The sequence below is a fragment of the Panthera pardus genome, unplaced genomic scaffold (assembly GCF_024362965.1).
Source record: "Panthera pardus isolate Hobbes unplaced genomic scaffold, ASM2436296v1 HiC_scaffold_2, whole genome shotgun sequence".
Taxonomy (NCBI): Eukaryota; Metazoa; Chordata; class Mammalia; order Carnivora; family Felidae; genus Panthera; species Panthera pardus.
In genome coordinates, this window is record NW_026526765.1 from 33,574,220 (window position 1) to 33,599,670 (window position 25,451).

A 25,451-nucleotide genomic window follows, 5' to 3' on the forward strand; every position below is an offset into this window, starting at 1 on the left:
CGGCACCCTCCTAGCTCACTTAGGAGAATTATGTCATTCCAACATTCTAGGTTCAAGTCTGGGTCAGAAAGATGACTGTAGACAACTGCCAGTGAGGCTTCTCTCAGATGTGAGCAGCTTTCAGTCACACCATTACCAACATTTTCCATCTAAGAAGAAAAAATCTAGAAAAGCAGTAGAATGGCTCGTGTGTTCTGAAGTTCTTTTTATAAAAGAGCTGAAAGCATACAAGAACCACAGAATAGATTTCTTGGCTCACTGTGGGGCCTTTGAACCCAAATGATGAAAACCCCAATTTTGACAGAGTTTCCTAAAATGAAATCAAACAATTTGTACTTGTGAGTTGGGAAAGCAAAGAAGAAAGGTAGAAATGATTACTATATTCTTAACTTTATATACATCATCCATCTTAGACATGTTAATCGTCCAAGTAAAAGGATGAATAAAACTTCTCTGTGATTATATATACTGTCAAAGTTACCAAGGACAGTAGTGCAATTGTGTATATGCTGCATGGTATACACACCAGAGAGATGCATGTCAAGGATTCTACCTTTAGAAACATTAAATTGATGAATTTTCCTATTCAGTCTACCCACGGATTAACTTAATCCTATGACTACCAACATACCCTTTTAGAGGGTGATGAAAAAAAATCTAAGAAGTCTTATAAATAAGAAAAAAAGTGCTGGCTGACATTAGAGGAAATGAAAAGAGGCACTGTACCTTTTCAGTAATGATGCGGTTGACGCATTGCTTTCCAGTCAGTGGCAATGTACATTTCTCCATGATTTTATGTGTATTTCCCTGTTTTAAAAAGAAGGAACATCAAAAGAGTAGTTAGGGACCAATTCTTACTTAGAAGTGGAATAATGATAGGACACACAGGAACTATCAGAGAAAGCATCTCCTAAGTACAGGCTGTTTCAAAATCTTTGCACAGTCACGCTTTTGCTTTCTTTCCGGGGATAGCTTCTGTTCCTAACATAATTTAGGTAGAATACCAAATGGATAGCAAAAGCCAGAAATGATTTAGTTGGGAAACACCTTGTCATAAATTTAAACTCTCAAGTCTCAGTCCTTATATATAATGTAAGAGAAATTTTACTTCTAGTATCCTGCTTCCTTTTCCTTTTCAGGGAACGGTCTCCTCGACAAACACGAACTATTATTCACCAAGGATAAAAAGCATGTACGAGATGCGAATGTGTAATACCCTTCTTAAAATTAATTTTGTTAGAAAAGTAAAACATACATGAAAACACCAATGCCTAGCCTCCTTTACTTACTTTTGGACCTGCTCTCAACAGGAATCAATTTTTTTTTCTAGCATTTTCTTTTGTATCTATACATTTTCCTATTACCTCTTGTTTTTTACAAACTGGGTTCCATGCTATTTGTTTCTTGATTAATTGATTTTAGACACTATGTACTAACTTCTTATTGTGGTACATGAAGACTTAACTCTCTTATAAAACCCTGTCCTCCATTGCCATCTGCACTTCTTCATTAGAGCTAGGCTGCAAACTGTAGTTAACTCAATGGTTAGAATTTACACCATTCTGCCTCAATGACCATTAAAACTGTTCATCGCTGAGCCAGGCAGTATAGTATACCATGGTTTTATTTACTTTCTCATACCGCTGTTTGCTGTTCCTGGAGTTTGTCTGAGCCTCAGTTTGCTCATAAGTAAAATGTATGAGCTGTCCTAAATCTGTATTTTTTCTTTTAACTACTGTACCCTTTCTTCAAACATAAAATAAAAAGGGAGTAAGAATAGAAAGCAGAGTATTTATACAAAGAAAACAAAACCACGAATTCAGAGAGATGTATGAACACCTATGTTTACTGTAGCCTTATTTACAAGATATGGAAGCAACCTAAATGCTCACCAATAGATGAATGGATAAGGAAGATGTGGGCACACACACACACACACACACACACACACACACACAGGAATATTATGCAGCCATAAAAATAATGAGATCATGCCATTTGAGACAACACAGATGGACCTAGAGAGTATTATGCTAAGTGAAATAAGTCAGACTGAGAAAGACAAACAGCATATTTTACTCATTTTACTCATAAGTGGAATACAAAAAAACAAACAAACCTGAATAAACAAACAGAAAACAGAACGAGACCTATAAATACAGAGAAAACTGATGATTGCCTGAGGGGAGGGGGTGGTGTGCTGGGCCAGGCTGGTGAAACAGAGAGGGAGACAGATGCTTCCAGTTATGGAATGAGTAAGTCGTGGGAATAAGAGACACGGCACAAGGAATATCGTCAATGATATTGTAACAATGATGTATTGGGTCAGATAGCAGCTACCCCTCTGGGGATCACAGCATCATGTACAAATCTGCTGAATCGCTATGCTAAACACCTGAAACTAATATAACACTGTGTGTCAACTATACTCAAAAAAAGAATGGAAAGCAGGTTTTCACCCATTATACTCCTTCCTCCAGCCTACATCCCAATGTAGACATGGCCTCTGGGCACCTGTACGGAAACACAATTGAAACATTAGCTCTGATGATCTGATTATAATTATCATTAAGCTCCTTTCTAAGTATCAAGCAACAGGAGCCTAATTTAGTATTTCCCTTGAGGATGAAAGCTACTTCATCATATTCTAGATCTTCTACTAAAAAATGGAAAAATGCTTCTATTGATTCTTTTTGGGGCCTAAAGCCACCATACATGGTGGCTCAGTTGGTTAAGCATCCAACTCTTGATTTCAGCTTGGGTTGTGATCTCACAGTCATGACATGGAGCCCTGCTTAAGATTCTCTTTCTCCCTCTGCCCTTCTCCCTGGCTCATGCTCTTACCAAAAACAAACAAATAAACAAATGAATGAATGAATAAATAAATAAATAAATAAATAAATAAATAAATAAAAATAATAAAAAATTAAAACACCACACATGATGTCATAATCATCTTTAGACATCTTACTGTTTTACCACTAAAATAAGCACCTGCTATCTGGCTTATATCTCTCTCAAATTTCTGTCAGATCTAGTGTACAGTCATAGGCAAGGAATTTCAGATAACTAGGTTTAATTAAAAAGATTTTGTTCCTCGCAATAAACTTTCAACTCTCCAATGCACCAGTAATTAAAAGGCTTTAGTGTACTTCACCCAGTGCATGGCACAAAAAGTATTATTTTTTGAATAAATGAATGGGAGGAAAATGAAAGGTCTACTGGAAATCCCAGATGGATTTCAAAAAAAGACAAACCCTACTATTTTAATTTAATCAAAATGAGTGCCAAATACATATAAAAATGGATACACATTACGCCTTTAATAACAAGTTATATGCTTCTGGATCTTACTGTATAAGAAAATTTATAATTGTAGAAATAAAACCTCATTTTCACTTCATTTTTAATGCTCTACTTTCCTTCCCAGTTTCAAAGGAAGTTTGCACGTGCCACAGAAGCTTAATTAAGGAGCTGAAATTAATGATGAATATTCAAGCTTGTACAGTTGTCAGGTCTCCTTACATTGAATATAACTCAAATAAGGCATGTCACAGTGAATTCCAGGCCTGCCTGGGTACAAAGGGAGCAATCTGTGGGCCTCTGAAGAACATTTTTTGCAGGGAGCTCTTAACTTTGTTCTCATTATTTGAGCACGATCCACATCTGGTGTGAGCAAAACTACTTGGATTTTAATGAACAACGAACTCCATTTTAGGAGGAATCAGGAATTTCAACTGACAGGACTAACAGAGACCTTTCATGGACTATCTGCTATATAAACAGGATAGTGTATGGTTAAGAGTGTGGGCTGGAGCCAAAGGGCCTGAGGGCAAAGTCTGGCTCTGCTCCTCCCGGGCTGTGCAAAGTTCCTGGGCCTGGGCTTCCCCAGCAGCCTTCCCCCCATGGGGCTACCACAACGGTTCAATGAGATCCAAGTGTCCAGCACTTTGCAAGCGCTCAATAAATGTTAGCTACCATTGTTTACACAAAACCTATTTGACAATTCCACAGTCTACCAGGGAATTCTTTAGCTCTTATGTTCCTATAAGAAGTTAGACATGTGATTATGCAGAAAATGGCCTAAACCCAACTGCTGAGACCCACAAAACTAATGAAACCACAAGACGTTTTTGGGGACACACCATACGGCTGGCCTAGGAAACTGGCACCGGGTGTATTCTTGCAGTGAGAACAATGTAGCTAGATGACTCCATTCACATTTAGCTCTAGCACATAACACAGATAAAGGAAAAAGAGAAAATGAGAGGCAAGAGATTAAAGAATGTCACAATTTCAGTATTCAACAATAGATTAGCTATGAAGCCAACATTTAACTAACTCCCACTTCAGGGCTCTATTCTAACTGTGCCCGGCTGAGCCTTCCAATGTGGCATGGCGGCTGCATAGATTAACGATTCACAAAGGAGGAACAATTGCTGAGTTTTCAGCATTTAAAATTAAATCCTAAAAAAGAGAGGCAGTGTAGTGTGTGTGGCAGCAAAGAACACTGTATGAAGAGTCTAAAGAGCCATTTTTTTCATCTTATTATCTGCCATTTAATGGTCATTTGATGCCTTCAATTCTTTGCGCTGTAGTTTTCTTTATGGTTGCCTTGTCTTCCTCACCTGGTCACCGTAGGAATCACACAAAATGTTCTGAAAGTGTCATAAACTAGGAGAGGTAGAATCTACACACAAATATTTAGGGTCCGTGAGGTCTGCTTCATACTTACCATTCTGCTTCTTTCTTTCTTCCCCAAGAAGAAATGCCAGAAAGGCATAGGAACAGATACCAAGTACAGCATTAAAAATGCTTTGACTAGTCCCGAGGGCTCCTGATTTCACTCGGTCCTTATTTGTGAACTTCATCAAAACCTTGATGAATCGCTAAATCTCTTCCTCTACCTGCCTCTCCACTTTTTCGCTTCCCCCCCCCTTGATCACTTACAGGCCTCATGGCAACACCGAGGAATTTACCTTTTTCTTTTTAAATGACTTAGGGCCATAGTACTTTGTATTACTTGCTTCGTGGTGATCTCTCTTTAATTCTTTTGATATTTGTGTAAAATCCTGGACCTAAATTCTTCAGTAACGAGTCTGGTTAAGTGATAATAAATCCCCCTGGTTATCACTACAGTAAGCTTCATGTTATCACAATAAACTTAATCCCAAATAACAAGCTCTCTGTTTCACAACATGATGATTTTTGCATTTGATGTCAGCATTTATTCACCTGAGGCAACAGAGCGTGCATGTAATAAGATTTTGCTTTACATAAAACGCTATTGCTCATCTTTTCTGTTAAGTGCTTATTTTAAATGTGGCTGCAACATAGTTCTTCTTTTAGGAAACTTCTTTGGGGAAAGCCCTAATGACCAAGTACAAGAGAAAGCAAATTCTAGAAGTTGGTTGTTCCTTAAAGGACCAAGTCTTTAAGCCTTCATTCATGCTACCCAAAATACACACCACCACACAAGCACCACATTCAAATGGCAACACTCTCCCTGTTCTTCAGGACTTGCTGTCTGAATATTATAATTCTAACTGAAGGAACTCCAACACAGCTAGAGCTGTAAAATACCATGTGACTGAGTATCTAAGGACCACTACAGGCTGCTTTCTAGTCCCAAGATATGTACTTACACATTCCCAACATTGGTGAGCTCACTAGGAGAAGCACAACGAGCAGAAGTATGTGAAGGGACTTACAAGACTTTGGGGAGATAAATAAAGGCATGATCAAAGGGAGAAGCAAGACATCTCAAGACTGCAGAATGAAACACACACATTTATAAGTCAGGAGAGAAGCAGAGTGAATTATGCCTGCTCCCTCTTAAAGCTTCAGGGCTTCCAGTAACTTGCTGAAAAGATGGGCTACGTAGGCTGAACTTTGTAAGAGAATATTCAATACTTTGGTAGCACAATGAAACCTATGACAGATCTCTCTTTGGGCTTTTGCCAAAACATCATAAAAGCCTGAATGTCACTGCCACTTGCCTTTTCTTCTTCCCACTGGTCTCAATTCTTAAACCAGGTGACAAAGCTTGTACACACACACACACACACACACACACACCCTCACACACACACACCACAAATACAAACTATTCAGGAATGCTGTATCACAAAACACATGACTGCCCAATCACCATTATGACTGGTGAGGTACACAGAAAAGAAAAATGGGACTGGCTAATGAAAGACAATCAAGGTATGAAGGGTAAAAGGACAAGATGATATTACTCACACTGAATTCACAATCATGGGATATTTTGGCCTTTACACAGCACCTATTTGCTAGGGATTCCAACAATCCTTAAAGGACTCGAACAGAAAGACTCAGCTAGCTCTGAGAACAGTTGCTATTACAAATGGTTTTTCTATGTGGATGTAATAACGGTTTGTGGCTACAGGCACATTCTCAAGGGGAAGACTAACCAAATGAGATGATACATATAGCAAGGCATTTTTTCTGAAAACCGCCTTCGGGGCTTTGAGATCTTAGAATACAAGGCCATCTTTCTGAAATATAATATAAAAATCTTTATCATGGCCTTTTATTTTCTCTCCAAAGACTGCATCCTATGATCTCCAGCCTAAGGATGGGACAGCCCAGGTATGAACAGGAATGATTTTCTCTTTCCATTCATGAATTGTTGTGGTACCTCAGAAAGCTTCTCTGTGAGTCAGTTTTCCTTTGAAGAGCCACGGACAAAGTCTCAGAATTTAAAGTTATTAGCTTAATTAAATTCTATAAGACATTTTAAAGAGCTTTAGTTGGACTGTGTTCTGCTTTTTTTCCCCCCATTATAACATTTTTTTTTGGCAGGCATTTCTATCATTAATGAAGAAATAAAAAGGCAAAACCATGTAAGCATTCCTATTTTTTTAAGGTAAATTTTTTTTTCTAAACAGATCCTAGCCACAAAATAGTCTCATTAGCAAGTTATAAAATATTGATAAGCTTTTATAAATGAAAAAATATTACACCAGCTGAAACTGTGTTAATTATAAATTATCCCAACAAATAAATACTTTATTTACCTTGGGATACTTTTCAATGCTGTTGAAAAGTATTCCAAGAATGTTTCCCAGGGAAGAATTTTTTGTTTAAAAAATCTTTCACATTTGTTGGCTTTTGGTAACACATTGGGTATAAAATAAATAGGACTAAGAAATCTCATTTACTTTTTATAATTCCTCCCCACAAAAAATAAAGACAATGTAAAACTACATTCAAGATTTCTATATGATACCTTTGCTATCAGATATAGATTAGACGTTATAGAAAGATATTCACAAAGATTTATTCCCAATGTCATAACAATGACGATTCCCTTTATCCCTTCAGAATCCAGACCTCCTACTGTAATAAAAATAAAATCTAAACCTCTTTTAGAAATAGAGCTTTCATTTATGTTCTCTAAAATAGGTACCCAAGCTTTGCTTGTTTCCAATAAATGACAACTATGACCGAATTTCCCTGCTTTTGTGCTTTGAAAGTTTTACCCTTAGGAAATATATCCAGTACACAATATTGGGAACAAAGTACTTTCTTTTATGTTGTTAGTGGTGATAGTACCTGCCAGACAAAAAAGGTTATTAAAAAAAAAAACCCAAAAAACAAAAACGGAGGCCCAAAGGCAGGATACGTGGGTTCTTGGCTTGCTTTTGCTCCAAATTTTCAACTTGACTTTTATCAGAATATTTAACCTCTAGGAAATTGTTTGTTTTTCTTTGCAAGGGAAACAATGAGACCTACACCTCACAAGAGTATCATAATGATAAAATGTGGAGGCAGTAATCCTGCAACTGCTTTGAAAAACTTAAAGGTGCTCTACATGTTCAAAGTATTATTATTTGAAGAATTAATAAATTCAACAAGTATTTATTGAGTCCTAATGGGCATCAGACATGATTCTCTTCACCTGTTATAACTGATGGAGTCCCTGCCCTCATGGAACTTACATTCCAATGAAAAGGGGGATGAAGGTCAGGAGAGGGGGGACTTCTGTTTTATAGAACAGTCAGGGAAAAGCTTCTCTGATATTGAGCAGAGACATACGTGAACTGAGGGAGCAAGCCATGCAGGTATCAGTGGAAGAGCATTCCAGGCATAAAGAATAACAAGTATTTTGCTTTGACTCACCAAAGCAAGGAGAGCCTTAGGGAAAATTTAAAAAGGGAGAGTGATCCTTGTGCAACCTGAAGCTTTCAGAAAAGGGCTGGTTTTAAATCCTGGTGCGGAGATGGCTCTGGTGAGGATGCGGTGCGGTGTGGTGTGATGAACACATGAACTGAGTGAGACTCCGAACTCTATCATACACCTGGACAAGTTTCTTAACCTGCCCACATCCCAGTCTTACTGAAAAGGGTCCCTGAGAAGCTAGCGACATGAAGTATGTACAATGCCAAGCACAGGGCCTTGTAGCTAATAAGGACTCATACTGCTACTACTTTCCTTCATTTTCTTGCCATTCTTAGAGGGCAGAAGAAGGCCACGTCAAGAGATGAAGAGAAGCCTAAGAACAAAGGTAGTCAGACACCAAGAAAACTTTGCCTAGAAAGAAGAAAACAGGAAAAATATCTGCTTCTATAAAAAGCTTTAGTTAGGAATTTCTAATGAAAAGTTTAAAGGATGATTTCTTTTCCTCTTTCAGAAATTTTGGCTGAGACAAAAGACTTTGGAAAAACAAACAGAGAGAGAAAAAGAGTTTGTTAAATACAGGCCTAACACTTTGAAAACAAATGCACGAAAAAAATCTAAAATGAGTCGGACTTCAGCATCTGTGCACCAACATTAAAGTAATAACAAAAGGGAAGTCAGAAATGTCTATTTATGCAAATAGACATTATGTTCCAGAAAAGATGTGGATTTGATTTGCATGCTTGGCATCCTTTTGCCTCTGAAACGAAGTATTTTGGATGCTTTCACAAGGCATCTCTCAGAAGTCACCTGTGTGGGTTTCATTTCTATTGTTCCGTATTTATGCTCTGCTGCCTAGTTTCCACTGTTTACAAACCAATTTAGGATATTTTCATATTTATTACACTTTTCACAACCGAACAATTTCATGGCACACATCACTCTGTAACAGAACTCCCTCATGGGAAGCAAGCTCCATGCTCTCCCAAGATGCTGATGCTGCATCTCTAAATTAAAACAGGGCAGATGAACTACCACTTCCATTCAAATTAACAGGTCTCAAGGTGAGAACAGGTAGATTTTGTTTTAAACCTAAGAATCAGGGGCACCTGGGTGGCTCCGTCAGTTAAACATCTGACTCTTGATTTCAGCTCAGGTCATGATCTCATGGTTCGTGAGTTCAAGTCCTGCGCTGGGCTCCATGCAAACAGTGCAGACCACTTGGGATTCTCTCTCTCCCTCTATCTCTTCTGCCCCTCTCCTGCTCACTCACATGCTCTCCCTCTTTCTCAAAGTAAATAAATAAACATTAAAAAAAAACCCTAAGAATTATTTAAAAAAAAAAAAAAAGGAGAATGAACAAAGGGCATAGATAATGAAGGGAGTACCACCCAGGATCAATTTTGCAAATCATCAGAAACCCACGGACTCAGCTTAGGAAAGCAATTAAGCTCAGTTAGTTTAAAGACACTGAGCTGGGAACAAGGAACAAAGTTGTACTGATTGCTCTATAGTCAGAACACTAGGCTTTGGAATCATAGATACCCAGTTCTAATCTCAGTGCCACTAGTTTAGTGACCTCAGGCAAGTTACTTAACCTCTCTGAAGCTGTTTTTGAAACCATAAGAAAATACCTGGATCAAGTTCATAAGCTTATACATGCAAATACACAGAGAGGGCTTAACATACTGTCGGAACACAGGGAGCTCGATAAGTGGTAGTTATCATTATTGTAGGATGATGATATATCATCATCATCACCACGACCACCACCACCAAATGTAAGCTCCACGAGGTCAATGATCTTTGAGTAGTTTTGGTCATTGCCAAATTATAGAAGTATCTAACATTATGATCAGCACTCAGCAAATATTCAATGATACATCAAAATAAAGGCATCATACTTTACAGAATAAGGATACTCTCTATCACCAAGTCCACCACTTTCTAACCCTTCCCAAAATGGCATCTCACAGCTTTGGTAAGAGACCACACCATGCATTTGAAAATAACTGTTGTTAAAAGGCCACATTCTGTTGTATTTTTCATTTTGCAAGCACAGAGCAACCACTATAATCATCTTTAAACCTAAATCAAAACATCTGCCCTGACATATTTTCACTGAGTTTGAAGACTTTATGGCTTTAACTTTTATTGTGTAAGCAAAGTAAATAAAGACCCCCCCCCCCATTTGTTTCACTCAAAGTTAAAGAACTGTCTAGCTGAATGACAATAAGTAACTACTTTTATTTGCAGCCTTTCTCTCTAAAATATAAATGCTATCAATTTGAATGATCCTGAGAAAACAATAAAAAAACATGATTGCATGACCTGGAGTATGTACAGGATCTTGGCATACTGTGAATTTCCAAAAGCAGCACACATTACCTTTGCAGAATGTTCCATGGTGACCACCACTTTGGTCTTAGCACTGGACACGAGATCCATAGCCCCTCCCATTCCTTTCACCATCTTCCCCTACAAAACAGAAGTGGGAAATAAGATGTAATTCTCTTTCAATCCTTTAGTATGTGGCAGAATAAAATTAACTGGTAAGAATAAGTCACTGGAATAAATGAGCGAGAAAACCTCACTGATCTTTACTGCTTAGTACTAGAAGCTTTACAATATTAATATTCTGTTACTGTATTATTCTGTGATTGAGAGATAACTTCAGGACAAATATTATGATGTCAGTTTTATTACATTGTGGCTAACATTATTTTGTTGATGATATATTAGCAATAAGACAATCAGTGGATGAGAAAAATATTAAGAATCTTTTCAGAATTCTGGCACTTTATTATGATTATAGTAATAGGAGACTGAAAACCACATACCCTTGACATCCACTTTCTTTTCTTTTTTTTAATTTTTTTTTAACGTTTATTTATTTTTGAGACAGAGAGAGACAGAGCATGAATGGGGGAAGGTCAGAGAGAGGGAGACACAAAATCTGAAACAGGCTCCAGGCTCTGAACTGTCAGCACAGAGCCCGACGCAGGGCTCGAACTCACGGATCGCGAGATCATGACCTGAGCCGAAGTCGGCCGCTTAACCGACTGAGCCACCCAGGCGCCCCTCCACTTTCTTTTTAAACACAAAATCGGCACCAATGAGTCTTCAATTACAAACACTTTCTAAAGCACTCTCTTGGATTTCCTGCAGATTAAAATGCCATTACGTAGTAGGTTAAGACACTCATGGTGTTTCCCTAGTAATGATTAATATGAAAAGGTGGGTCTTTCTAAACTTGGCATTTATCTCACTCTTAGAAAAATAAGCCAAACAAAACAAAAAATATATTGCTGTCAAGCAAAAACAAAACAGAAGCAGAGTTCAGGGCCTCTCGCCGTTCCCATTCTATTTTTGTTCACCTGTCCATCTCCTCATTCATTAAACATTTACCAGCCACCTTCTGCACGCCGTACACTCTGAATATTTCCCACTGTCTGTTCTGTCTCCTGGTTACAGAGTTTGGGAAAAAGCAGGTGTTTCCAGAAATGATGAAATAAATTCTTCCTCAAGTACATGGAAGAGAAATGTCATCTAACATCAAAACCTCCTTAAAATTTTATTTTTAATCCGAGTCCTCTTGCTGATTTGACGGTAAACTCTTAGCTCCTTCCCCAAAATTTCATAGCTACAAGGAGATTAGGCAATGTACTCATACCTGGCTTTAAAACATAGAGGGCTCAAATCCTCTGATATCAAGAACATTTTAGAGGTCAGTGCAACACTGCACGAACATGAATTCGATGTGCATTATGTAAAGGAAAGGATCAAGCGGTCAGGATGTCTTCGTGATTTGGAGCCTGCCACTAAATGAGATGGGTAGCAGCTGGCAATGGCTGGAGGGTGGCAGCAGGGAGCGGAGATGGAGAGCAGGAAAGACGCAGAAGGTACAAAGTCAGTCCGTCTTCAGACATGTAAGTTTGAAGTGAAACAATATCTATGTGGAAATGTGTAATATTATACTTCAATGAGCCATGCCATCATCCTTAGTTAGCTGCAGTTTTAATAAATTAGATATATTATTTTCATAATATTTCTGTAGAGAACACCAATACCTTATGGGATGAAATATGAATAACATTTCTGTAGAGAAATATATTTTCTCCACTATTATGGGATGAAGTATGAGTAATTTGGAGACAGAAGCAATGAATGTCTATCATTAACTCCAACACTAAGGAAGCTTGAGATTTTTAGAGCATCAAAAGACACTAAAGAAAGTCCATTACAAAATGTATTAATCTGTTGTGATAAGAACATCCAGCAAGTCTCAGCTTCCAGATAGTGTCCTTAGGAAGACTGTAAGGGTATAAGTGTTAGTAGAATGAAGAAGGCAAAGAAAACCAGAAACCAAGCTAGCATGTTAAAAACTTCTTGAATTAAAAAAAAAAAAAAAAGAATCCTTGAATTAGAATATACCAGAGGCAAAATTTCTCACCTGTGGCACAATGATTATAGGTAAAAGCTTATGCCAGTCTGTTACAAAAAGCATGTCCAATTCAGGTGAATCTGATTTAGACATTTTTAATCATTGTCAATTATTTAAGAAATATTTATAGAGCACCTACTGAGTACAAAACACTGTGCTGGCAGGGATATAAAGAGCTATAGAACATGGTAGAAGAACCGTCTCTTTGTCTTAAAAAGAACATTTCTTGGGACCTTACCAATATAAAAAGCTTCTGCTGTCCAACTTCGGGTCAGGTCATGATCTCACGGTTTGTGAGTTCAAGCCCTGCATCAGGCTCTGTGCTGACAGCTCAGAGCCTGGAGCCTGCTTTGGATTCTGGGTCTCCCTCTCTCTCTGCCCCTCCCCCGCTCACGCTCTGTCTCTCAAAAATAAATAAATGTTAAAAGAAAGTTAAAAAAAAAAAGATAAAAAACTTCTGCACAGTAAAGGAAACAATCAGCAAAACTAAAAAAATACCAACAGAATGGGAGAAGATATTTGCAAATGACATCAGATAAAGGGTTAGTATCCAAAATCTATAAAGAACTTATCAAATAATCCAGTGAAGAAATGGGCAAAAGACATGAATAGACGCTTCTCCAAAGAAGACATCCAGATGGCGAACAGACACATGAAAAAATGCTCAACATCATTCATCATCAGGAAATACAAAGCAAAACCACAATGAGATACCACCTCACACCTGTCAGAATGGCTAAAATTAACAATTCAGGCAACAACAACAGATGTTGGTGAGGATGTAGAGAAAGAGGATCTCTTCTGCATTTCTCATGGGAATACAAACTGCTGCAGCCACTCTGGAAAACAGTATGGAGGTTCCTCAAAAAGTTAAAAATAGAACTACCCTATGACCCAGCAATTGCACTACTAGGTATTTATTCAAGGGATACAGGTGTGCTGTTTTGAAGGGACACATGCACCCTAATGTTTATAGCAGTACTATCGACAAGAGCCAAAGTATGGAAAGGGCCCAAATGTCCATCAACAGATGAATGGATAAAGAAGACATGGCATATGTATGTGTGTACACACACACACACACACACACACACACAATGGAGTATTACTCGGCAATCAAAAAGAATGAAATCTTGCCATTTGCAACGAGGATGGAACTAGAGGGTATTTATGCTAAGCGAAATTAGTCAGAGAAAGACAAATATCATATGACTTCACTCATGTGTGGAATTTAAGATACAAACAGATGAACATAAGAGAAGGGAAGTAAAAATAATATAAAAACAAGGAGGAGGACAAAACATAAGAGACTCTTAAATACAGACAACAAACTGAGGGTTAATGGAGGGGTTGTGGGTGAGGGAATGGGCTAAATGGGTAAGGAGAATTAAGGAGGGCACTTGTTGGGGGGCACCGCCTGGGTGGCTCAGTCGGTTGAGCGTCCGACTTCGGCTCAGGTCACGATCTCGCGGTTTGTGAGTTCGAGCCCCGCATGAGGCTCTGTACTGACAGCTCAGAGCCTGGAGCCTGCTTCAGATTCCGTGTCTCCTCCTGTCTCTGCCCCTCCCATGCTCATGCTCTATCTCTCTCTGTGTCTCTCAATAATAAATAAACGTTAAGAAAAAAAATTTTTTTTTTTTTAAAAAGGAGGGCACTTGTTGGGATGAGCACTGGGTGTTATACATAGGGGATGAATCACTGGAATCTACTCCTGAAATCATTACTGTACTATATGGTAACTAACTTGGATGTAAATTTAAAAAAATTAATAAATGGGTGTGGGTGAAGGGGGAACAGGAGGAAGGTGGTCAAAAGGGCAAACTTCCAATTATAAGATAAATAAGTACTAGAGATGTAAGGTACACACGATGACTATTACTAATACTGCTGTATGATATATAGGAAAGTTGTTAAGAGTGTAAACCCTGAGTGTTCTTATCACAAGGGTTTTTTTTCCTTTTCTTCTTTCTTTATTGTGTCTATAAATGATGGATGTTAGTCTGAAAGTACTGTGGTACTCATTTCACAATATATGTATATCAAATCATTGTGCTATATGCCTTATACAGTGATGTATGTCAACTATTTCTCAATAAAACTGGAAAAAAAGAAACTTAAAAAAAAAAACAGTCTTGTGGACTCAATGTAAAGGAGTAGCCTTTATCACTCAATGAGATTCTGATGTTTTATCTTCAAAGCAGCACATGCTACAAATTTCAAAGCACTATTTTGATACTGAAATATCTGTTTCCAAGAGTGAAGAATACACCAGATTCTGCGCAGAATACCTAAGATCTATTCTATTAACCCACTGTACAACATTGTCAAATTCTCTTGAATTGTCTGTGAATCCATTATGTATAAACCAAGACTAAGAATATCCATCCACCTAATCATAAAGCTGTTATGAGGAGTGCATGAGATAATGCATGGAAAATTATGGAGTAAATAAAATTTACAAATTCTTGACTTATCTTGTCATCTAGTCTATTCGGTTTACTGAGTGTCTAGTATGAGCCTGGCACTGTTCTGGGTACCAGAGTTAGAGAGTCTCATAACAGGCCTTTTTTCCTCATAAATTTCATCATCTGAGGGAGGAAGAGCATTGGGAGTAATTATGGGGACTTGGACCAAACTTCCTTCCTCTACAAGAAGCAGTACCACGGTTCCCTCATCCCCAAGAACCTAGTGCTAATCTCCTCTTCCCTGCATCCTTGCTATCTAGTATATAATTGTATCACAGTGAATTTCAACCTTTTTTTCATTATAGGTGCTTGGGTGAGTGAAGAGTGAATGAGTTAAACTAACATGGGCATGTTCAGGTCCTAGCTGAGCACTCGAGGATACAAGTGCTAACTGTGCCTGGCTGGGGAAGCAAAGGCGGGAAGAGGCAGGCAGCTCAGGGGGATTTCACAGAAGAGATGCTTCACAACAGCAGTCTTACCAGATGGCAAAAAGAACAGCAGCGTCGCCTAATAGAAAGCATTTCTAGCAAGTTAACAGGTAAACCTTCAAATATTTGGCTTTCCTATTTTTTAAAGTAAGTTCATTGTATTGGAAAAAGAAAATAACATATTTCCTTCCATTTCAACTCCCAGATGATTTCTGAGACAGAGTCAATTACTAAATGAAAACAATTCGTTCTATCTATACCGGCAGAAAGAAACAGGGTTATATGAGACATGCTCTCCAATGCAAGTGGGAAATTCATCACCGTCCTTCAACCCACCTTAGCAGCCACTCTTTTGGGACTCAATTACTTGCGTTTCCTGGTTCTGTACTGCAGGGAGGGGTGGCCATGTGCCTGAGCTCTAGACAGTGGAAGGAGGGAGACGATATCTGTGGTTTCCAGCCTCTGGCCCATAAACACTTCTCACATGAAATCCCTCATGCCCTTTTGCCTTCTGGAATCTGGACACTGGCATCCAAGGTGACCTTGGAAGATGCTAAGCTTCCTTCAGGGTCCTTCAATGACCACGTGCAGCAGAGCCCACTTACCCAGAAACACGCTGCACCATTCAATATAAGTGAAAAATAAACGTATAGGGTGCTAAGCCACTGAATTTGGGAGCCCTATTTGTTACAGCATCTTGTGTGACTAATATAATGATGTGGTGACCAAATGAATTCTATAGAGGGGATAGAACTGAGTGTAGAATTAGAACTGTTTCACAGCATGGAGGTTCCTCAAAAAATTAAAAATAGAACTACCCTATGACCCAGAAATAGTACTGCTGGGAATTTATCTGAAGGATACAGGAGTGCTGATGAACAGGGGTACATGTACCCCCAATGTTTATAGCAGGGCTCTCAACAATAGCCAAATCATGGAAAGAGCCTAAATGTCCAACAACTGATGAATGGGTAAATATGTGGTTTATACCACAATGAGATACCACCTTATACCTGTCAGAATGGCTAACATTAACAACTTAGGCAATAACAGATGTTGGTGAGGATGTGGAGAAAGAGGATCTCTTTTGCACTGCTAGTGGGAATGCAAGCTGGTGCAGCCACTCTGGAAAACAGTATGGAGGTTCCTCAAAAAGTTAAAAATAGAACTACCCTATGACCCAGTAATTGCACTACTAGGTATTTATGCAAGGGTACGCTGTTTCGAAGGGGCACATGCACCCCAATGTTTATTAGCAGCACTATCAACAATAGCCAAAGTATGGAAACAGCCCAAATGTCCATCGATGGATGAATGGATAAAGAAGATGTGATATATATACATACATACATACATATATATATATGTATGTATGTATGTATATATATATATGTATACACACACACACATACACACACAATGGAGTATTACTTGGCAATCAAAAAGAATGAAATCTTGCCATTTGCAACTATGTGGATGGAACTAGAGGGTATTATGCTAAGCGAAATTAGTCAGAGAAAGACAAATATCATATGACTTCACTCATATGAGGACTTAAAGATACAGAACAGATGAACATAAGGGAAGGGAAGCAAAAATAATATAAAAACCAGCAGGGGGACAAAACATAAGAGGCTCTTAAATATGGAGAACATACAGAGGGTTACTGGAGGGGTTGTGGGAGGAGGGATGGGCTAAATGGGTAAGGGGTACTAAGGAATCTACTCCTGAAATTATTGTTGCACTATATGGTAACTAATTTGGATGTAAATTTAAAAAATTAAAAAAAAATTTTTTTAAAAGAATAATAAAAAAGATGTGGTTTATATATACAATGGAATACTACTTGGCAATGAGAAAGAATGAAATCCTGCCATTTGCAACAACATGGATGGAACTGGAGGGTATTATGCTAAGTGAAATAAGTCAGTCAAAGAAAAGACAGATACCATGTTTTTACTCATATGTGCAACTTGAGAAACTTAACAGAAGGCCATGGAGAAGGGAAGGGGAAAAAATAGTTTCAAACAGAGAGGGAGGCAAACCATAAGAGACTCTTAAATACAGAGATCAGACTGAGAGTTGATGGGGGCAGAGGAAAGGAGGAAAGGGGCGATGGGCATTGAGGAGGGCACTTGTTGGGATGAACACTGGGTGTTGTATGTAAGCGATGAATCATGGGAATCTACCTCCAAAAACCAAGAGCACACTGTATACACTATATGTTAGCCAACTTGACTAATATAATTTAATAAATTATATTTTTTTAAAAAAGAGCTAACTGATTCAGCTACACAACAGAGGAGGGAGCAGGCCTTTGAGGGGGATGTTTTACCACTGCTCCTTGAAGGAGGGGACTAGGCAAGATACTGAAATTTACTTCTGTATCCAAATGTCCAACACAAGCTTGCCATTTTACAGAGATAAGATACAGACCTCACTGCCACCTCTAGCTCCCTCCCCCAAATCCAACATCCTATTCGACATACAAAACAAGAAGCTGCTAAGCAGTGAAGTTATGAAGCTAAAAATGTACCTTTAAATAAATCACAAGAGGGAAAGTGATTCTCCGAGAAAAACAGGCCTATGCTGAAGAAGAGACTCTGGGCATGATTGAAGCACGGGGCCAAGGTGACACAAAGTACGGCTTTCTTAAAAATCTCATCAGCAAACATACATTTCTTGAATGGTGCAACTTTAGTTCTGAAATGTATTCTGGCTATCATAATGGAGAGATGATTGCTGGATACTCATTTCATGGCCGACTCATCTCTGTGCAGTTGAAGACTGACTCCGGTATCAAGTATGCGAAGAACACAGCAGTATGATGACTTAGAAATGCTGCATGCTATATTATGACACACTTACAGAACTTTTCTGAAAAGACACTAGCTCAAGTATTATCCTCAATTCATGAATATTTGCTCAAAATCTATTATAAACTGGGTACCAAAATAGGAATTAAGAATAGAAGAAGAATGAATATGGTTATCTACCTTTTTTCTAGAAAATAGATTTAAACTGAAAGCAGTATTTTAAATATTTTACTTACTTTAATCTTATTCCCTAATATGAGAATTTGAAAGAAAGTAAAAGAAATGTTAATAATATAACATTAAAAAATAAACCTCAATGCAACAAAGTACAAATATTAAATTGCACTCCCAAAAATACAGTAATTCAAGTTCTACATGTGACATTTGGTGATGTTTTAAGGTTTTTACAAAAAGGTAAAACGAATACAGTGAACAGCTGTGTGAAATGCTGTTTAAAACACAATATAAAACATACTGAAAATGATTCTTGCCACCTTTACCATTAGCGTGTGGTGTGTGTGTGTATGTGTGTATATGTGTGTATATATACACATATATACGTAGTAATGGCTGATTTGCAGATTTGTTGCCTATATTCTGTTCTTAAGTGAGAAACAAATGTACAATATACAGAAACAATTTTTAAAACCTTTTAAATTAATGCTATGTGCCTCACTGGAAAATGTTAATTGACTGGAAGAAAAGGGAAAGATAACTGTAGAGTGATTTATTAATAAAACTAGGGCTTGCTGCTCAATATTAAACACCAGAACATTAAGTACGCACCTCAATCCAAATGTAAGCCTCTTTATTTCTGTCTCACTTCCCCATTATTAAAAAAAAAATGTTCTAAGAAAGAAAAGGACCTCTAAAAATGCTCCTTGCTAAAGAGTATAGGAGTGAGGGAAAATAAATATAATATCAGTATTTAAACATAAAGGAGAGGTTATAACTCGGTTTTAGAGAAAATAAAAGATACATAATTTGTCTTAGCTTTGCCTACTTATAACAAAGTTACAGTAGTAATATTTCTCTTTTCTGTTCTATACTTTGTATTCAAAACCAAGAAAAATGTGATTTTCCTTTCAAGGATTAATTGTATTTCCCAGGACGGGTGGAGTGATCATGTAAACCAGCTAATATGGAGCTAGAAATATAGTTACAGTCTCTATCGCCAGGTAAAGTAACAAAATTGCTCCTAACAAATATCAGTTATCAATCATTGTATGGGCTAAAAAGAAGAGCATGTCAAAAGCAGCACTTGGACAAACTCAAAACTTCATTTTAGTAAGCTCTCTTATTCCTGTTCTCTCGGGGACTTTGTTTCATCAACTGCCCCCTTGCTCTGATTTTTCCATCCCCAGCCCTTCTCTAGCTCCTCTCTGTTGATACCTCAATGCACTAAAATCTGGTTTCTGCCTTGACTATGCCTTTGAAATGAGAATTACTCAATCAGGTCTCTAACATTTAACCATCTGATGCCTTGTGGGTTTACTTTACTATATTCCTGGACCTATCGACTACATTTTACACTATTTTTCACAAACTTCTTAAAATGCTCTACTCATGGGTTTCCATGATACAATATTTCCCTGGTCCTCCTACTTCAGGGTTTGTCAAGCTCCTTTTTAGCATCCTTTTTCCCATCCCAGATTTGTGTGTTGGCCAACTTAAAAGCTCTGTCCTTGGCCTACTGCACTTGTCATTTTCTCTGAGAGTGACTTCATCTGCTCTTATGATATAAACTGCCCCAATTTCTGATGATTCCTAAAGCATTTTCAGCTCAAATCCTTCCTCTGAGTCTCAGACTTCAATATCCAAAAGTTTCCCAGTCATCATGTGGCACAATCTGTCATCTGATCCCCCAAATAATTTCCTCTTGTTCCTGGGCTCAGTTAGGCTACTTTTTCCAGCCTTCCTTGAGGTTAGGGTTGGTCATGTGAATAGGTTCTGGCCAACATAAAGTGGGTGAAAGTGACAAATAATAATTCCAGAGTCGGACTATAAATGCTTGCAAGAATTTGGGTGCCTGGGTGGCTCAGCTGGTTAAATGTTTGACTTTGGCTCAGTCATGATCTCACTGGGCTCTAGGCTGTAAGCGCACAACACTCTTCAGATCCTTTCTCTCTCTTTCTCTTTCTCTCTCTCTCTCAAAACTTCCAAGAACTATGGTCCATGTTCTTCCCCTTTCTGCAAACTATCTGTTGAAAATAGTAGAGCCACAGATGGAAGGAATGTCAGTCCCCAAATTACTGCATAGAAGGGAGCTTCTTGCCAATCAGAGATACTAATCTTGATTCTGTGTTAGTAAGAAACAAAAACTTCTTTACGTTAATTATTGCATACCTCAGCTCAGCATGGTCCATGTTAAATTAAGTATTTTTATCAAAGCAAATCTTATTTACCTACTAAGTCCTGATCTCAGTTACTGGCCAACCATCCACATCAAGGTCCAACCAGAAACTTCCTTATCTCTTGCCTGTCCTTCATTATCTATGTGCAATCAGCCATTCAATTACAAAGAACTCCAATTTTTCCAGTATTTCTTGAACTTGAACTTTTCTCACCCAAGATTCTTGTGATTTCTCCCTGAGTATTGCAATAACATCTCTACTGCCAGCCTATGTCCAGCCTTATCCCTCCCAAACCTTTCCAACCCACATGAAAATAATCTCTCTCAAATGAACGTTTTATGTTACTCCTCTGCTTAAAACCTTTCACTAGTTCCCCAGTGTGCCAGGATGGAGTCCAAGCACTTCAGTTGGGATACAAGGCCTGTGACAACCTGGCCTCAACCCTCACTCATTTCCTCACACTCTAGTGTCCTGTTTCTGTGCCAGGAATAGGGAGTTGCTTGTACACAGCACATGGCTTCATGCTACGCCATAAGGTCCCACCCTCCTTATATAAAGTATACACCAGCTTACTCTTTGTGTGTCAAATCACGACTACTTCTTCGAGGAAGTATCCACATGCCTCTACCCCAGCCCACCAACTAGGTGTGATCAGGGACCTCTCTTGGGTGCTCTCACAGCATCCTTCCTTATCCCTATTATAGAATCTGCCAAGTGATCTGCATTAAGATCAGGGTTGGTGTTCCACTGGCAGGTAGTGGCCGGGCCATACAGGTAGTTATAACTTAAATTCTTCCTTATGAGAGGCATGCTATCCCCTCCCTGAGCAAGCTCTCCCCAACTCCACCACCATCTAGCAACTGAAAATACAACAGCGGGCCTCCAAGACCCTATCTGGCTATGACTACCTGCTGTTCTGATAGAGCACATCTATGCAGATTAATCAGTGCCTATAACACTAAAGAAATCAATTAAACTCAAATAGAAAAAGTGAGTTCTGTTTCTAGCTATTAACTATGAATTTCCCATTTTGTAAAAATGTAAATACCACTCAGTAGGGTCTCCATAGTTCACTTATGAAACCTCATCACTCCAAGTGAAGAAATAAATCGCAAGCATATAAAATTGATTGCAAGTCGTTAACTCCACCTTTGTATAGGAGATTAGTAAGCATTTATTAGGTGAATAGTTAGAAGTATGAAACTCTCCTATTTTCTTTTCCTAAGTTATAAGAAATGTGTGACTAGGTTTCTTCTGGTTATAAACGAGGCACTTTGGATAGGTTAACTTCTTTGTACAAGATCAGATAGACTAACAGTCCATTCTATTTTTTGGATTAATAAAATGGATTGGAGAAAAACTGTGTTATTCTTAGCTCTGCTTTGAAGCTATAATTTCAGTTTTCACAGAGTCAACTGATAATTCTACAGAGATGAAAACATCAAACAACCTGGTTAAGTGAGTTCACCTTGTTTTATCAGGCCTCCTACAGAAGACATCGATGGAAAGAACTTGAGCAAGTGCTCTAGGATACATATAAGGGAATTTGCTTTTACTTAAAATGATAAAGGATTATTACATATAAATAAGTTATTTAATTGAATTTATTAAATACAACTAAGTACTGGAGCTTCTTGTCTTGTACATTATCCAGAAACAGAATAAGTGCAATATTTAAAATCCAAGGATAAATTATTTTCTGCATTAACAATTCTTCCTTCCCTTGGGTCACTGACAGAATGGTTTTAGAATCACATGAAATTGCCACATGTGACTATGTATCACCTACAAACACAGGAATTTCATATGGTTGGTTCAAACTAATGTTATAATGATGGGAAAACAGATTTCATTTACTATCACACAGAATTTATTTCAAAGGCTTATATTATTTTTAGGAGATCTCTAGATAATCACAACAAATATGTCCATCAAAATACAAATTAAAAGGTAACAAGCATTTTTATTTACCTTCAAGTGATGAAGTATGTCAATTCCTTCATAACTCATTCCCATGGACTACAAAACTATTACTATTTCTTTGGGAAATAGAAAATGGGTATTTTCAGAAATTTTATTTTCTGATTCTTGAAACGGGACGTGGGTTAGTTGGGATGAAGGGGAAGGTGTGTGAACAAGAACCATGGGGTGAAGCATGCTTGCTCAATCACCTCCTCCCACCATCTGCAAGCTGTAAGGCACAGAGTTACAGAGTTATTGTAATTACACTGCCATCTCTCACAGCTGGATGGAACTCCCAGAGAGACATATAGTGACTGAAGGAACATTATTAAGGAATACATCAAAATAATTACCGTGGTTTTAATCCACAGTAGCAAAGATAAAAAAAAAAATTATGTAAAAGATCATTTAAAAGTAAAAAACAAAACAAAAAACCACTTAAGAGCAGTTGTGAAAGAGTATGCTATGTATATTAAATGTGGATGCCCTATTAAGCAAGCATTAGAGGGTTAGATGGAAGAACATAAGACCATTTTGACTCTATTAATAAGTACTCTGTTTATCCCCAAGATGTCCTCCAGATTCAGCTGATGACCCAGTTCAATGACTGCCACATACCTCCTGGGAGCTAACAGCTATGAACATTCATAGCGAACTGATAACCCTTTGGTCATTAGTGAAGAGTCTTTTAAGTTTTTTCCTCCTGGGCAAGACCTGATCTGTAACATGGGGACCGGATGCCTCTGACATGTGAAGAAAGTCTCACCTCTGGTTTTCTCAGAAAGCATACTCCCATCTCAGGACTAAGGTAACCATGGGCAACATAATTCCACAGAGACTTCAATCCTAGGACCAGTATGAGGTCTGACCCGGAGAGGGAGAAGCACAGCATCTTTGTGAGAATGACCCCCCTCTAGGGATAGAGAAAGCTAAGGAGCCATGCCCCTGTGTGGGTGGGTGGGGAGAGTGGTCCTAATATCTCAGGCATCAGAAATCAAAAGCACAATTTTTCCTTTTAGGACCCTAGAACTGAAAGTACATAAAAGGTGAATTGGCTCCCCCTTGAACTGGGGAGAATCAGGTGGAAACAAAAAACTTTTTCAAACTCTAAAATAGGTCAAGAGAGCTACTTCAAGGAATTTGCCCAAAGTTAATATTTTTGAAAGATATATAAAAGGTGATATTACAGGAGCATTAATTTCTACCTTCTATCTTTTCAAGCCAACCATGCCAGAGCCAGCTCTTAGATGACTAAAAAAAAGAGAAAGAGGGATGACAGATGAAAAATAATGCTGAGAATAAAAATGAAAAGTGAGGGGCGCCTGGGTGGCTCACTCAGTTAAGCATCTGACATGGGCCCAGATCATGATCTCACAGTTCATGAGTTTGAGCCCCACATCAGGTTCTCTGCTGACAGCTCAGAGCCTGGAGATTCCCTTGGATTCTGTGTCTCCCTCTTTCTCTTCCCCTCTCCTGCTCCTGCTCTGTCTCTCAGTCTCTCAAGAATAAATAAATGTTAAAAAAAAATTTTTTTTAATGAAAAGTGAAGTGTTTTAAAGACAAGTAACAAGTAAAAAAAAAACTTTTTGGGGAAGATAGTGGTAATGTAGAAATCAAAATACTGAGAATCAAAAAATAAAAAACTATCCTTTTGAAGTACAATACAAAGAAAGATCAGAAGAGGTAGAAATAGAAACAAATAAACTGTAACTCATTTCTTGATATGCCTGTGTTTTAACTCCCTAAACTGCATAAGGTGATGCTGTGATAACTACTTGTCCATAAGACTAGAGATGATATTACATACATGACAAAACAGTATTAAAAACCAACGTGTGAGTAAAAAAACTTGATTATTTCAGATACACTTTATATGGAGCCTCAGTTGAGGGGTGTTTTAAATCTAGTACATTCTCTGGAGAGTAGCAAGAGCCACAGTAAGTGAGAAGAATTTCATTGCTTTTATGGTTACAACACCCGGTGGCAGACATGACTTCATTCACGTTCACCTGGAACTCATGCGTGGCAAACACTTGGAGCTGGGGTCTACCTGCTAAAAATTATTTTTATTCCCAAGAATGCTGTTTCTTAGGCCCAGTATTTAGAAGGAAATAGTCTCTTGATAATCACCTTGACACACAGCTATTCAGGAAGGAGTTGCTTTTTTCCTCTAACCTCAGGGAAGCAGTTTATCTTTATTATTCAAAACTGTGTGAGTATGGTTAGTACAAGCATACCTCATTTTACTGCACTTTTCACATGCTGTGTTTTTTACATAGTGAAGGTGCGTGTCAGGCCTGCACTGAACAAATCTACTGGAGCCATTTTTCCAACAGCATTCTCAGCTTGTGTCTGTTTTACATTTTGGTAACTCTTGCAATACTTCAAACTTTTGCATTATTGTTATGGTGATCTGTAATCTTTGATGTTACTGTTGTAATTGTTTTTGAGGTGCCATGAGTCCTACCCACATGAGATAATGACCTTATTTAATGCTGTAGGTGTTCTGACTGTCCCACCAGCTAGCCATTCCCCCATCTCCCTTCCTCTCCTTAGGTCTCCCTATTCCAAGACACCACAATATTGAAACGAAGACAATTAATAACTCCACAATGGCCTCTAAGTGATCAAGTGAAAACAAGAGTCACACATCTCTCACTCTAACTCAAAAGCTAGAAATGATTAAGCTTAGTGAGGAAAGTACGTTGAAAGCTGAGACAGGACAAAAGCTAGGCCTCTTGTGCCAGTTAGCCAAGATGTGAATGCAAAGAAAAAGTTCTTGAAGGAAATTAAAGTACTAGTCCAGTGAACACACAAATATGAAAGTAAAACAG

General features: G+C 38.2%; 1 protein-coding gene across 1 annotated transcript in view; it reads right to left on the minus strand.

Annotated features, from left to right (window-relative positions):
* OXCT1 (3-oxoacid CoA-transferase 1) overlaps positions 1–25,451 on the minus strand; it is a 137,056-nt gene that overhangs the window by 16,292 nt on the left and 95,313 nt on the right. Inside the window, exons 14-15 of the mRNA XM_019464267.2 lie at positions 10,537–10,626; positions 727–807 (exon numbers count right to left, since the gene is read on the minus strand). Of these exons, the coding sequence (XP_019319812.2) occupies positions 727–807; positions 10,537–10,626 (171 nt within the window). The remainder of the gene's footprint in view (positions 1–726; positions 808–10,536; positions 10,627–25,451) is intronic.